The sequence below is a fragment of the Syngnathus leptorhynchus genome, chromosome 1, assembly GCF_054491065.1.
Source record: "Syngnathus leptorhynchus isolate UIUO chromosome 1, UIUO_Slep, whole genome shotgun sequence".
Classification (NCBI taxonomy): domain Eukaryota; kingdom Metazoa; phylum Chordata; class Actinopteri; order Syngnathiformes; family Syngnathidae; genus Syngnathus; species Syngnathus leptorhynchus.
The window spans coordinates 25,455,931-25,471,094 of record NC_141195.1 but is presented as its reverse complement, the minus strand read 5'-3'; the positions used below and the strand labels follow the sequence as shown (position 1 = coordinate 25,471,094).

General features: G+C 50.8%; 1 protein-coding gene across 1 annotated transcript in view; it reads right to left on the bottom strand.

Moving 5' to 3' along the window:
- Positions 1-15,164, bottom strand: part of agap1 (ArfGAP with GTPase domain, ankyrin repeat and PH domain 1) — a 35,569-nt gene that overhangs the window by 2,733 nt on the left and 17,672 nt on the right. Inside the window, exons 10-17 of the mRNA XM_085923406.1 lie at positions 12,473-12,577; positions 10,722-10,890; positions 10,133-10,303; positions 8,384-8,545; positions 7,035-7,189; positions 6,882-6,972; positions 6,574-6,796; positions 63-318 (exon numbers count right to left, since the gene is read on the bottom strand). Coding sequence (XP_085779532.1) covers positions 63-318; positions 6,574-6,796; positions 6,882-6,972; positions 7,035-7,189; positions 8,384-8,545; positions 10,133-10,303; positions 10,722-10,890; positions 12,473-12,577 — 1,332 coding nt within the window. The remainder of the gene's footprint in view (positions 1-62; positions 319-6,573; positions 6,797-6,881; positions 6,973-7,034; positions 7,190-8,383; positions 8,546-10,132; positions 10,304-10,721; positions 10,891-12,472; positions 12,578-15,164) is intronic.

Genomic DNA, 15,164 nt, shown 5'->3' with positions numbered 1-15,164 from the left:
AAAAGATATTTTTCAATCCGATACGCCTCTCTCGCTCGCTCTCCCTGAAAACGCCGCCTTACCCAGATGAGAAGCTGTGTGATGACCACGTTGCCTTTGTGGCTGCCCAGGTGCAGCGCGTTGCGTCCGTCTCCCTCGCCGCACGTCTCGTTGACTTGCTGCCTGGAGCCGTGCGCCAGCAGCAGCACCACGGCGCGCACGTCCTCCTCCACCGTCGCTCGCAAAAGCTGCTGGCCGAGCGACAGCTCGGCGCACGGCAGCGAGGCCAAAAAAGCACGCCGCTCGTACTTGGCCCGGATCCAGCGTTCGCGTTCTTCCCTGCCGAGACACGGAGAGAGACGGCGTGAGGCCCGGGTTCACGTGTGCCACGTCACGCCACTCTTAGCTATTGGCTCAAATAAGACGCAGCGCAGCGTGGACAGCATTGTTCCCAATCAACTGCTGCCGTGTTTAATCCGGTTTCAATGATCTACCTAAATCCTACCGTGTAAACATTCAGGCCCATGGGATTAGGGACATTGAGCCCCCCCCTCCCCTTTTTTAGAAAACGTGTCCCTGGCGGGAGATGAAGGGGGACACAAAAGTGTCTGAACTCAAAATGCGACAACATTTTGATTGCTTTTAGCATATGGCGTTATCAAAAAAGGGATTATTGTCATGGCACTTAAAATAAAAAATTTAATCGGGGGGAAAAACAACAACATGTCAAGACACTTTTAATAATTGTAATATTGTTGTTGATAGTTTTTCCCTACCTACTAATGCTGCAACAATTTTTTGAATCAATCAAATAAAAAATCTCTTCATTCAAAAACAGTATTTTAAATTGACAGTGAAGAAGAAAAGAATGGGGTTAATTTCAGTTACACAGAAAATAGGAAAACATGGATGACTGCTGATATTTGCAAATCTCTTATTTCGATGGACCGCGACTTTCATGGAGGCAAACAAAATATTTACTGTCAAGAAGCTGGAATTTGGAGGATTTAGACAATTTGAACTTCATGTCTCTCAAAATGAAAAATAAATGCCGATTAATTCGAGTCGATTAGTCGCCCATTCATTATTTATTTCCTATCGAGCCAGTGTCCTTTTTCTTTAGCGTGCCTCTCGACTTTCCCGCACGTTAAGCATCTCGCGCTAACTTTGGCCGAATACAATAAAACAACCCGAACCAGACGAATCATGACATTCCAACAAACGAGGCTGAGACGCCGCAATCTCATTACAGGAGCAATAGCGGCTAGCATCACGGAATGTCCCGGAGGCTTTCTCTTCCGGTCCGGGAAGGCCGGCCCGTGACCCCCGGACAAAGGCCGGGAGGGGGGCGGGGTCGCTGGGTGTGTGCGTGCGCGCAGCGGGAGGTGGACCTTCTGTCCCCGAGAAGGCAAATCAAGGCCGGCGGAGCGGGAAACGCATGCCTTCCTTCCCCCACCACCTCGGTTGCTAAGACCCTCTCTGTGCCTGTGCCTGTGCGTGTGTGTGTGTGTACACAGTGACTCCATCATTACTAACTAACGAGTCTTGAAAACACACAGCTCTCGACAGTGGAGAGGCTAATTGCACTAATTAAGCCCAGTGTGTGTGTGTATGTTGTGAATGCGCGGCCTGATATTTGTGTGTGCTAATGTGTGTCTCTTTTCACATCCCATTAGGCAGAGCGCTGTTTTCCTGCACTCAGGCATGCTGGCTAGATAATTAAACATGAGTATGGGTGAGAAGGCATACATGCGCGTGCGCACACACACACAGGCCCAGAGGGGTAAAGTGTGCGTGTCATTTAAATTAATGATAAAAAAAAATTAAAAAAAAAAGCACCCAGAGGATATAAGCCCCCATTTTATGTGTTTACTGTATCTCTAGTGAGTCTGGAGCGTCTAATGAATCTCAATTGAGGCTCTTACTTGTCACAGACTGACTTGGACTTTTGTAATTTTTTTTTTTTTTCCAATCTTTTGCTCGGCTTGCGCCATCCACCTGTTGACTGACAGCTTTGTTGTCGTCCGCTGATTCCATCCCAGCGCTTTGAGGGTCACACTGGGCCCACTGAGATTTTCGCATTTCCTGTTCCTCACACTGCGTGTGTGTGTGTGTGTGTAAATGTTCCTTGTGAGCACCTCCTTTGTCTAGGTGCCTTTGCATTCACCCACACAAACAGGGGCCAGAGGCCATTTGGCTGCTCCCTCGATGCGATTCAAGGGGTCACCTATCCATGACCCTCAAACACACAGTGATAATCACACCCAGCTAATTAGCATAATTACACACTAAATTAATTTAACACCACTTTAACTGATCTTTCCAACATGGGAAGTCCAGATGTGACTATTTACATTTTGGTCTTCTTTTGTCTGCCAAATGCCATCAATAACTAATTAGGTTAGATTCAAATATTTATTCTTCGTTTGAATGATTTATTTTTTAGATTGAGAGTCAAGAAAAAAGCCCAACAGAAAGCATATTTACACCTCTTCCTTGGAAGCACTTTCATTCCAAAAGCTGACTCAATCACCTGACTTGTTCCACGTAAATCCAAAAGTAAAACCCCTAACCAATAATGCAAAAGGGAATAACTGAGGGGTATTGACTTTCAAATTCAAAAATAAAAACAAAATGAAGGACTTGGGCCCGTGTTGCCCTTTTCGTCCTGAGCATCATTCAAAGCGCATAGCGGAGTCAATCCAAAATCAATGGGCGCAAACACGAGCAACGTTCATAGATGCGTGCTGCGCGCCATTGTCCGGAGCAAACTCACATTTTACTTGAAAGCAGACTCCATGAAAAAATGAAAGCGGCCTTCCACTTGCCGCAATTGACTCTTTCAAAGTAAAAGCCACATTGATACACGTTAAAAGGTCCAACCTGAAGAAAAAAAAAAGCTGCTACTTGAGCTAATAGGCTTCTTTCTGTTCAAGGCAATCATTAATTACAGTGGGAGAGGGTGTGTGCGCGCCGCGTCAGAGGTAATGAGCGCTAGGAAACAGGGTTAAGAGTGACACCGTGTCAGTGGCTCCTCTTCTGGCCTAATTAGCCCTCTAATTAATAGATTAATAGATGGGAAAGAGCAGCAGCTAACTGCCGCGCTAATGCGCAGTCCAGATGAATCACCACATCAGCTTTTTTTGTCACAAGGTGAGCCAGCCGCACAATGTGGAACATTGTCAAACCTACTGCACATCAATTCGAGGACCAGGCCCAAATCAATTAGCCTTTGCCGGACCGTCGTTAGCTGCCCTCCGATAGGCACGGATGGATCATTAAAGGAGATGAGTGAGGGGAGGGGGCGAGTCCTCCGCGCAACTCCACGAGACGGACGGGTTAACCCGTGCAAATGAAATGAGGAGAGGGACCATCGGGGAAAGAAGAGAGAGAGAGAGAGAGAGAGAGAGAGAGAGAGAAAAAAAAAGGAACAACGGATTCATGTCGGCGGAATCAGGGCAATTTAACCAGCAGATGTGGAAAGCAACGTGAAACCTTTTTTGATCGCAGCAGAAGGAAGTAAGACATGAATACCATATCACGCGGTTTCAACTGAAAGTTTGAGCTTTTTTTTTTTTTTTTTTCTTTTGCCATCGCTTGCTAACAAACTAGGGAGGGCGTGTTGCCTTGGTAACATGAAAGTCTGCGTCAAAGAGGGGAAAAAAACGGTGAAATAAAAAGTGTCTCAAGTGTTTATCAGCAGCGCGTGAACCCATTCCATCCAAACATATTACCCACAAATGCCAGGAGGACCCCCCGCCCCCCCCCCAACATCGTGGTATGAGCTACTCGCTGAGTGGGCCAATCAGCCACAGGGTGGGCGGCGGGCGGCGCACATATTACATGACACATATAGATAGATATACATATTGAGATCCGCCCGAGTCGTGCATGTAGCGACTGTTATTTACTTACTCGTTACGATGCCGTGATGAGTCAGGCATAAAAAAAAAAAGCGCTTTTAGCCCACATTAGCGGAACCTCTCGCTGACGACCAACCATGAAGGCAATCTGATTGGCTCGTGTCGGCCGGTTTAATGTCAATAGTAAATTGGAGGGCTCGTTAGGCGAGTCGGAGGACGCGGCTGCGGGCGCCGGCGAGGCAGTCGTGTAAAAAATAATGTCTATTAGGACTCATTTAATCAAGGATGAATTAGAATGTAGGCCCAATTATTTGCACTGGCCCGCCTGTCAGGAGGCTTCTTTAAAATGCAGGCCGCTCATCAGCGGGGGCCACGCATAATGGCCGAGGGATTAAGACGGAAGGGGAGTTGGTTGTGTACCTTCCAGCAAAAAGGCAAAGGCCACTTGCTTTGTGAGTGACTTAGGAAACGTCCTCCAGTAAATCCAGCTCCAAATCCGCAGAGTCTCGTCCGGGGGTTCTGAATCTTTCTCTTCCGGAGTCCAATGTGTGTTATGATCAGAGAACCGGGACAGAAGCAGCGGTATCCCCTCCTCCTCCCCCTGCTCTGACCCTGGGGGGCAATTATCTTGTGATTCCCCCCCCCCCCCCCATCATGTCCCCTGAGCCCAATCTCACCACGCTGCCGTGGCGGCCACCGCACCTGACACCCTACCTCAGATTAAAAGCAGCAGGTCTCATTTGAAATCTGTTGGTGCCGGCCGGGATGGCCATTTTAGGATGGGAGGGGGGGGCATATTATTACTCTGAGCTTGTATTCATTGGCGTCCCTGCGGACAGAACCGCGGAGAATTAATAGCAACTCAGCATGTGACACGCACGGGTCGCTGTTAAGTCACGCTTCCTGTCTGGAGATACCAAGTTCACCTTCCGAGGCTCAAACTGGGGGAGTGGCGTGTTTTGAATGCGCAGAACCAGGCCAAGGCCAGCCTCTGGGAAAAGCCGCCAAAGGTCATTATCTGGAAGAAACGTCACCTCTGTGGTCTGGAAGGCAGGAGGCCGCTTTGGCGGCGCTGTCACTTGCCTTCCGCCGCCGTCTTTTTAACACGCCGCGTCAACGAGGCCCAGGGTGCCGGCCAGCCAGCAGCCCGGGCAACAGTCGTGCTGGTGTTGGCGTGTCACTCGGCACATAATTAAAACAATGAGCTGCGACGCCAAGCCCACAAGCACGGCAGCGGCCGACCCCCCCCCCCCCGACACGGGCAGTCGGCCCAAACTTAGCAGCCCCCTCAGCTGTGGCATCAGCTGTGGCGCCGAGACCGGCGAGCGTGCCAGCTGAGGTGAGGACGCTTGACCGCGGGCGTTCCGAGGGGTTAATGGGAACGTTTAGAGTCTTTTTGCGCTCCGGAGAAAGGAAGCCGACGGGAGCCTCGGTCTCCCCGATGCTAATGTGACCCGGACCAGACAATGCTGTGGGTGGGCTTACGCTGGCTACGAAGCGGAGCTTGATAAAGAGATGATGACAACAGCTGGAGAGCGGCCTGTCACATATCTCATCGGACAGGGGCGTGATCTCCATGAACATAATTTCTCCCTCTGGCCAGAGCAGCGAGGGGAGGGGAGGTGTTTAATCCAGGCAGCCATGCTAATGCACCCACCTCCTTGTCCAACCCTCCTCCATTTCCCCCTGGGCTCCAAGCAACCTACTCTACTCCCTTCTTGCACGATTTCCTCCCCTCTCGCTCGGTCATCCGATGGCCTCCGTCCGCTCACCTTGCCTTCTTCTCTCCTTTTCTCTTACTGCCTGAGCACCTTTGCTGAGTCTCCCACTTTCCACGCAAGCTCCAAAGAGGATGTGGTCGGGAGGGGGGGGGGCAGACCTTGACAGACAGGAGGTCAGTGTAATTGCTGCTGGCCATATTTAACATTAAGATAATCAGGCCATTAATTACCCTTTGGATCATTAAATCAGCCACTTGCAAAATGAAATTTCGGCCTCTATTACTCACTTGAGAGACCACGCGAGGGGGTGGGGCGAGTGTTCCATCTATCTGTCTCACCCGACGCCCCCCCCCCCCTCCCCCTCCCCTCCGGCTTCCCTGTGATCCACAACAAGCCATGATTTCCACCAAATGTGTGTGGCGCACCGCTCAAGACCGTGACAATGACTACTCACTCCACCCAGAACAAATGAAAATCCGTTTCAATACTAAATAGGATCTTGTGCTATTTCCATCCATTGATGAACGGCCCGGCCGGTGCATTCCTCGCTCAGTCCCAGGTTTTCCTAGCCGTGAAATGAGCATGGCGTTTGTTGCGAAGGCTATGGATACAGAAGTCATGAACAGGGCGGGAGAGAAAATCAAGGCACTTAAGGAATGGCCTGATAAATACTATCGACGGGCCGGGGAGGGATGCGGCCGCCGTGGAGCGTGGCGGCTAAATTGAGATAATATTGACTTGCTCTAATCTTTTCAGGGGGAAACATACATCAGATTAATAAATAAATAGCAACATGAGCGACAATAAAAGCATTAGCGCTCTGATGGACTAGGGTTAATGGCACGTCAATACGCTCGCCCGCTCGCTCGCTCGCTGTCGACGGCTGACCGATTGAGGTTCATTTGCATTTCCAGCGCTGTTGTGGCACTTTTGCGCTCATTTGTACTCTTGCTTCTCTGAACATGTCAATAGCTCTCACCCAAACAGCGCCCCCTAGCGGCGTGGCCTACCTGCTGGCATCCGGTCCAGGCTTGAGGTGACCCTGCGAGTTGGCCTCCCACACGCTGTTGGCAAAGTCGTTGCCGATGGCCGACATGACCTTGATGAGTTCCAGCGGCCACTCGTCCAGGTCCAGCGAGCGTACCCGGGACAGGTGGGTGCCCAAGTTCCTGTGGATGCCCGAGCACTCGATGCATATCAGGGCGCCGAGGTTGAGGCTGGCCCAATCCGGGTCTGCAAAGGGGGCAGCATTAGTGGCGCTCAACTCGGGTCGTGTTTCAAAGCCACCCAGAATGAGGGAACGATTGGCTCCACTCACTTTGAGAGTCACAGTCGGCACAGCGGCTATTTCCACGAATACTTCGGATGGACTGCAGCGCCATGGCCTCCGTCTGGCTGGTCAGACGAGACTGGAAGAAGGACGCCGACGTGAGCGCGCGTTGTGCACTGAGGTGCTCACCGAAGCACCCACCTTGTTTTTGCTGCTCTCGCAGGACTGAAGACTGGCCAGGATCTGACCCTCGATGACCTGCACCCAGGCGTCTCGCTCCTCGTACGAAGTGGCTTCAAAATGCCACGTTTGACCCGTAAGTGATACAATGGTGAACTCAAAGTTCTCCTCTTGCTCTGTCATTCAAACAAACGTGGGTGAAAATGATCTTTGTCAATATTTGAGAACAGCAGATGCAAATGACTTTCAAGTGGTCCCGCCGCGAGTAAATCCTCCTCCCCCTTTTGAGACGACGGCGGCGGCGGCGTCGACGAGCGTATCCGAGCGCTGGCAGACGGCTCCCGCGCTATTGGTAATTACCGCCGGCGCTCTCGGCTACTGTGAGCGACATTCACGCAGAGAGGCGGCGTGGAGGCAATTTGTGAACTCTGACACCGGCAACCTTTAGCGGCACAAAGCAAATACATCGGCGGCATGCATACTGCGCCACGGCGGGCCGCCAGGTGCAATGAGAGGGGCCTGGGGAAACACAAATTAAAAGCTGAAATGTCAGCGCGCACACTATTGCTTTGCGACACAGGTCATTACTCTCCATATCGGCAGCCTTTTACTACTTTAATAACCCGGTGCACGTTGGGGGGGGGGGGGGGGGGGGAATGTCGCCCGACCATCAACAGGTCACGTGACGCAAGGCAGGCATAAAGCGGGGCTCCGTTGACGTCCAAATCCAAACGCTCTCTCACATCTCTGCTTTTCTTCTGGTAACCAAATCAATTGTTAACTTCAATTTGGAGTGCGGCGGGGAAGCTGGGAGACAAGAGGGCGTTCCTCCCTCATGAATTACGCCGGCCGGGCTTCGCTCTGACACCGCGATACTTCAGCCACCTGTCCGCCCGCCCGCCCGCCCGCCCGGCGTGACAGGCGGCGGCGGCGAGCCGGCGGCCGCCTGAGAGCGCCGGCTGCTTAATGGCTAAATTGGGAAGACTGTAACGAATCGCTTATTGAATAATGGAAGTGACACCGCGGATAAAAGATTTCAATACCACACATTATTTATAATATTTCACTTAAGCCTCTCTCGGGAGGGCTGAAGAGCGCGCTGATGAAATGAGAACAAAGAGCAGAAGACGTGATGAAATTAGGAAATGATGATGAAGGAAGGAAGGAAGGAAGCAAGGAAGGAGGCAAGGAAGGAGGTGAAGAGAACCAAAAGATAAACTAGTAAATTTGTCTCTCCGACTCTAATTTCCCTCGTCAGCTGGCGGACGGGGAAGCCGACATTCCATCTGCTACGGCAGCTCGCACATCTGTGACACATTTGGAGCTTCACGGCCAAAAGCGTCACAACGCAAGCCAGGCTCCGGCGTTACCTTCGGCGGTACCGGCGAGGCCGTCCGCTTTGAAGTTGCTGGTGCTTTTCTTCCGACGGTGCTTTTTGCGGTTGGCGTGCGGCGATGGCGGCGGCTCCATCTTGGGACTGGTTGTACTGGAGATGCTGGGACTGGAAGACATGCAGTCGCCCAGGCCCCCGTCTGGAAAGAGACGGAAGCGCCTTAATCAGCTGGAACATTTCATGACAAATGGGACATTTTGGAAACATTCCAAATTGAAAAGCTTTCGTGGAAATGATGAGAATTCATTATTTTATGAAACGATTAATTTGTCGATTACTTTGATGAGGGATCGGATTAAAAATAGATCTTTTTTAACGCCCGTCACTTTATTTAAAAATAGGATCATTACGATTGGGCAATAACATGTCAAAAAATAGTTAAGAAATGTAGATGATTGTTTTCCAAAGTAAACGCAGAGAATTGTGCTCAAATATAATCTCCGTATATTGAACTCCACAGTGAAGCGGCAACCATCGCTTTTGTAAACCTCTCGTTTATTCCTATCAATTCCGATGGACTCCCATGGAAAGTGTCCACATTTGAAAATACTCCAAATTCCTTGAAGACACTTTGGATCAAATGTTACAGGCTCTAGAAATCTTAATGGTAAAATCATTCCGCATGACTATGATGCTGATTGGAAAGTGAAGGTGGGCCGCATTTGTAGAACAGGAGCGCCGTGCCGTGCGTCTCTCTCCGCCCTCCCTCCCTCCCTCCATCTCGATCCCGGCTGCTGACAGCTGTGACTAGCGGCGGAATAAAATAACATTCAGTTTCCATCAATATCACAGCGCGCGCGGCACTGACACTGACAGTCCAAGTGTGTGTGTGTGTGTAGATGTAAAAACACACACGCACGAGCTCACTGGCCGCCACACGGCACGGCAGACAGCCCCAAGGACGGCCATAACTTATTTTACAATCGTTTAGTCTCAGCTCAAGTGGAAAATGTGACAACTTATCTCTGCTGACAAGATGCCATCCCCGAGCGCGCAATTAACCGGCGTGGATTAACGGCGCTCCCATCTGCGCGCTGCGCTCCATCCACATCAAACAAGCCCCCCCCCCACCCCCCCCAACCAGCACGCAGCCTGGAGACTTCCTCCACGATTGTTTCCCTTCAGCCCGTCAATAGTTTGGAGAACGGCGGACCGTCAGCTGTCCACTCGCCGTGATGTCACTAGGGGCCAAGGGGTCAAACATTTCCGGTAAAATTTCAAATGATTTGGGGAGAATACAAATCTTTTGCTCAAATGCTGGCAGCTCACAAGTCAGGCACAGAAGGGCGAAAGAGCTCAAGAGAAGGCGCTTGTTGGTGTGTGTGTGTGTGTGTGTGTGTGTGAGAGCACCCCGCTGAAAGCGTTTCACACCTTTAAACATTATTTGTGGAAGGAGGGCTGGAGGGGCAATATTCAAGACGGAAGTGTCACTCAAGATGATCGCCACTGCATTGCAGCATTCTACAAGTGCTATTAGCGCTCTGGCAATAAGCAGAAATTGAGAAAATCACTTGGAACCATTTGATGGCAATACAATTCAATTTTTTTTTTCAATGGCCTGGATCCACGTGCTTATTGCTCAGTTCCAGGTCCGCTCATCTACCATAAATGTCAAAGGGCCTTCTTTTTGCTTGCTCCACCCAACAAAGCCAAACGGGTATCCCACCACCAACTATCCTTCTTTATTTCTTTGAACGGTTGTCCCGAGCAGCGAGCGGTTACTAACCCGTGCCGATTCCCGAGTTGGCGACGACGGCGGCGTCGGTCCACTGGTCGGCGCTGGAGACGGAATACGAGCGCTGGTGGCCGCCCATGCCGTCCGAGCCTCGGCTGTTAAAGGACATCAAGCTGACGCCGCTCGCCATCTGAGAGACCGACGAGCTGCTGCTAACCGAACCTGTGGAGACGCAAAATTGTTTTTTCATCAAATCTCGGCGGGAAGGAATTTTGGGGAACCTTCTTTCTGTGTGTGTGTGTGTGTGTGACATGACTTAATATTTGGGTGTGATTCCTCCATCTGACCTTTCACATCATTCCTCCTGACCTCTCGTTCCCCCCCCCCCCCCCTTCCTCACTGACTGCGGCTCATTTCTTGTTGCTGGCAGAGTGGATTGTGTCTCTGATTGCATGAATATTCATGAGAATAATTAGTACACCAGTACGCCTCACTGAATATTCATGGCATCAGCTCGGCCTCCCGAACGCACGCGCGTGCTTAACAAACAGACGACATCTTTTGTCAGGTGCTAATCGTCACTTGACCGGCAGCCTCCATTGCAGCCCAGCTGCCTTTATTGATTTCAATGAAAATTCACCTGGAATGTGTCCCAGTTGCAGGCCGCTCATGTCCTTGGTCAGGCCGTTGGTTTTGGGGCCGGGCATGACGGCGCAGGTGGACACGGCTCGCGGCGGCCGTTTACCCGGCACCTTCACCGTGGTCCTGAGCAGGTCGATCTCTTTCCCGTGGACGTTCTGCATGTAGTCCTGAGAGGGATTAGAAGGGAAAAAAAAAAAAGGTATTTAAATGTGAATAGTGACGAGACTGTGACGAACAAAAGCGCTCTAATCCCTTCAGATGGGCTCAAGTGGAGTCCAAACTGAAAAGAGGAGCAACTGATCACGAGGCCCGCTCTGATGTGTTTTGGATGAACGAGGGGCACTTCTTCAAAACCCACGGTGAGGAGGCTGGGCATTATCGGAGCTTGCTGGAGATGAGAGGCATGTTGACAAATGTATTCAGTAGAACATTTCCACGGATGTCGTTATGTCTTGAACTAGGCACGGCGTCGTGTATGACTTTGACTGCTTCCAACCTTTCATCCTCCATTCCTCCCTCCCTCACACACGAGACACACTTCCTTTCTTGTCCTAGCTGACAAAAGGCCAATTGAAAGCCAAGTGCTCTTGATGGCGTCTTAACAAGCCACTGGAGAGCCATCCAGCCAGCAGCCCACTGGGTAAAGCCTGAACACGCAGACACACAAAGACACACACGCGCATTTCGCCAACAGATTGACCGAGGTAATTGAGTCTCCATTTGCATTGGGGTACTTTGATCATCGGCCCAATTGCTTGGCGTCCGGGCCCCGTTGTGTATCGACTGGATGCATCAACAGCAGGTGGCCGCAGTGTATGCGAGTACAAACACGTGTATGCACAAAATGGGAGTGCTGACACAGATGAATCCATACATAGATTGATGGAGGAGAAAAGACAAATTTGTTTTCGATTTTTTTTTAAGAGGCGGAGCCAAGGGCGGGCGGCGGGGCTACAGGTGAAGACGAAGGGCTCTTGAAATGAAGTGGGAGAAACATCCATCGCTCGGTGACTGACAAATGGCGAGAGTTGGCGGCCGCCAATAAGACGTGCTTGTTTCCATCCACTTCATTAGCGACATGAATGTGATTTCTTTGCACATAGTATGGCAATTAGCAGCGCCGATTGACTTTCATCCGATTAGCCTCTGCAAACATGCTAATTGACGGCGAGCTTCTCAGAAAAACCAGTGTTTTTGTGCCCCGGGCATTTTGCGCGTACTCATGTGTTAAGTGATGACTTTCCGCACTAATTTACTGCATGGGCCGTTCTAATCGCTGACGGAAGCGCGAGCTTTGCTCAAGTGTGTCAGAAGAAGAAGGCGCCAGAGGGAATCAAAGCCACCACCTCGGGGTGCGGTCGCTCAGCTCCGGAGGGCTTCCAATATCGAGTGACACGAGCACGCCGACAAAAAAAAAAGCTATGGTGGCAGATCGTCTTAATTCACTCGTGGGTCCTGAAATTGGGAAGAATTAGCGTGACTGATGCTCCCGGTTGAAACGTGTCGAGCGAGTGTGACGCAAATGTTAAACCAAAAAAAGATTCCATTTAGTATTTTAATTGTATTTATTATTTGAAAAATATTTGATTCACTATTATTTTATCCCCCTAAGAAATACATCGACATTTTATATCTTTTATTTCTTCTTATTTGATTCATCATATTGACTGACCGAAGAAATAAATCTTTTCTATTTATTTGATTTCGAATTCAAGCGAGCGAGCGTGCGTGCGTGCGAGCGTGTCTTACGTGGAGACTGGGGTGGTAGGTGAGCAGTCCGTTGTCGCACAGCGTCACATACTTTTTCTTCCACTCCTTGTTGAGAGACTTGCCGCTCCTCTTCAGCAGCATACCCTGCAGACAAGAAAAGGCCAAACATGCAAAGTGACCGTCCCGTGCGGACACGACCACGTCGGAGGAACCGCACACTCGCGCAAAATTTGCTAAGATTTAGTGTTTGCCGTCTCTTCCGTATCACATCTTCAAATGTTTTCTTTAAAAGTAATTTACAAGAAATGATGTCCAGCTTCAAATTGTCTCTTGTGCACCATGCCTACAAAAATAGAATTGAAAAGAAATCTTGTAGTTCAGTCAAGAGACAACGCTTCAATCAAAAATCTCCATCCACTAACGAGTGCATTTAGTGCCATAATCACGCAATTGTCCGTCTCGGCGTACACGAGCGCCTTAACGAGCTTACGACATTGCCCGGCGTCATTTAATTGTCTGACTTTTTCCCTCTTCAGGCTTGTTAACGTCGTCGCCGCTTCTCTGCCCGCCGCTCCTACGCACATCAGCCGCGGCTGAGTGAGCAGCGAGGCCGGCCGGCCGGGCGAGCGAGAGAACGAGCGAGCGACCGCCGCCCACACTTCATTTGTGCTCCATTCATTAGGTGAGAGAGCACGAAGGTCGCCTAGATGGCGGGGAGAAAAGGCACGGCGAGGGGGAGGAGTGACGGAGGGGTAATGGGAGGCGGCGGCAGCGGATAAAACTGTCCACTGATTAGCAATTAAAGCCGTGCTGCCACGCGTGTCACTCCACTGGACCTCAACAACATTAACACGCCGACACAGGATATTAATAGAGTCCAGCCGTAAAGGGAGGGGGGAGGGGGGAGGGGGGGCATGCGGCGGCAACACCCATGGAGGAGGAGACGAGGCGCTGCTCTCAACGCTCAGCTTTGATTAAGACAACCGCTATTTGAGGGAAGAGCTTGAAATGAATTTGGGAGAGCCGGCGCTTGAGGGGCCAAGTGGGGTGAGCCGACATTTCCCGCGCTTTACGCTGAAATCAGAAATAATACTACACCTTCAAAAAACAAATAAACAATTCAAGCGAAGCCATCAGCTCCACTTGAGTTGCATGCCGAGATGTCATCGTACAAAAAGCCCCGATTTGGGGTCACGTCGAACCCACAAAAGCCGATTTAGTCAAAGGCGGAAGATGATTGGGTACAGAAATATTCCAAAGGTGTACAAGGTCGTAACATTCCTCACGTTGGCCTCTCCGAAAGACTTTTTGGGACAGGAGCTATCAGACTGGTTTGAGTCATCCGTCCTACGCGTGACACGCGATGGCTTTGCGTGAGGCTAACGGAACGCCGACGGCTAACGTGTTTCATTTCATTATGTGCGTCTACGGGCTGGGTGACACACGCCGCACGATTCGCCTTCGGGAGCGAGCGGCCTGGCCGTCGTGACGGCGCACAAGGTCCCCCCCCGCGCGGGGAAATAAATATGTCCTCGGATCTACTCACTTGGCACTTCCCCGCCCCGTGAAGTATTGTGGCCTAGTGCTTAGGAAAAGGTCGATAGCTGGGGGGACGGCGGAGATGATGTCATTTGTTAAGCGTCCAAAAAATGTCCAAAGGCAAATGACGAGCGTCACAGTTAAGTTCAGGTAGAGGAAGCCGGACTGTGACTAAAGACTGAGAAGAAGTAGTGCTTAGCAAAGGTCGCCTGTTGACGGGGAGCTGAGCGATGAGGTCATTCGTTAGATGCTCGTCGTACCTGAGGCTCGTGCGCCAGTCGCGTGGCGTGGCAGACAAAAATGTTGGATGGGCTGGGCCTGCGCTACCTTCCGCTATACCGGGACGTCACAATTTAGCAATCAAGCCTGACTTTGTTAAGCATCAATAATGATTATTTATCGGTTCGACTAGATCATAGGTATCAAACAAAAGGCCCGAGGGCCCTGATCCGGCCCTCCGCATCATTTCATGCGGCCCGCCAAGACAAATTGTGCATCGACCTCAGGTGTCAATAGTAAAATCACAAATTGTCCTCACTTTTAGAAAATAGAGAAATTGCTAGCCATTTTTATCACCATTCATCTTTTTGAAATATTTGAAGAGTTTTGACTCATTTTGACAGTCATAATGGCCCTCTGAAGGAAACGACGTGGGCTTGCATGTAAAACAGGTGCCCTCGCCAAGTGCTACTAGCGACCTCATGCTACTAGCGACCTCATGCTAGCTCACTACCCAGCGGCTTTTGTGTGAAGTTACTTTCCTGGTCTGCTCTTAACTAATAGAGTATTTAATCCCTCCATCACCCCCATGTTGCTTACACAATGGACGGGTCCCGTGTGAGATCCAAAAGGAGACAGAGGAGGGACACGCTCTGCACAGAGCAGACGGATCAGTGAGGGGCCGCGGCCCTTTTGTTCGTGGAAATCCCACAAGAGCGGGAAGCTAAATTGGAGGTGTCACCCTTGGACAGCAGACTTGAGGGGGGGGGGGGGGGGGTGACAGTGGGTGGGAGGGAAGCCGGACGCTGCCTCCGCTATCGCGCCGGCCATCGAAGCTCATCCATCATGCTTTCAGACAGCGCCGCGCGTGTGCTCGCGGCGAGATTGCGGGCGGCGTGGCCAAACGGCTGAGATGTGATCGGCACAACCCGATCAAACTTTTACAAACTTTCTATATTATTGGAAATCACTT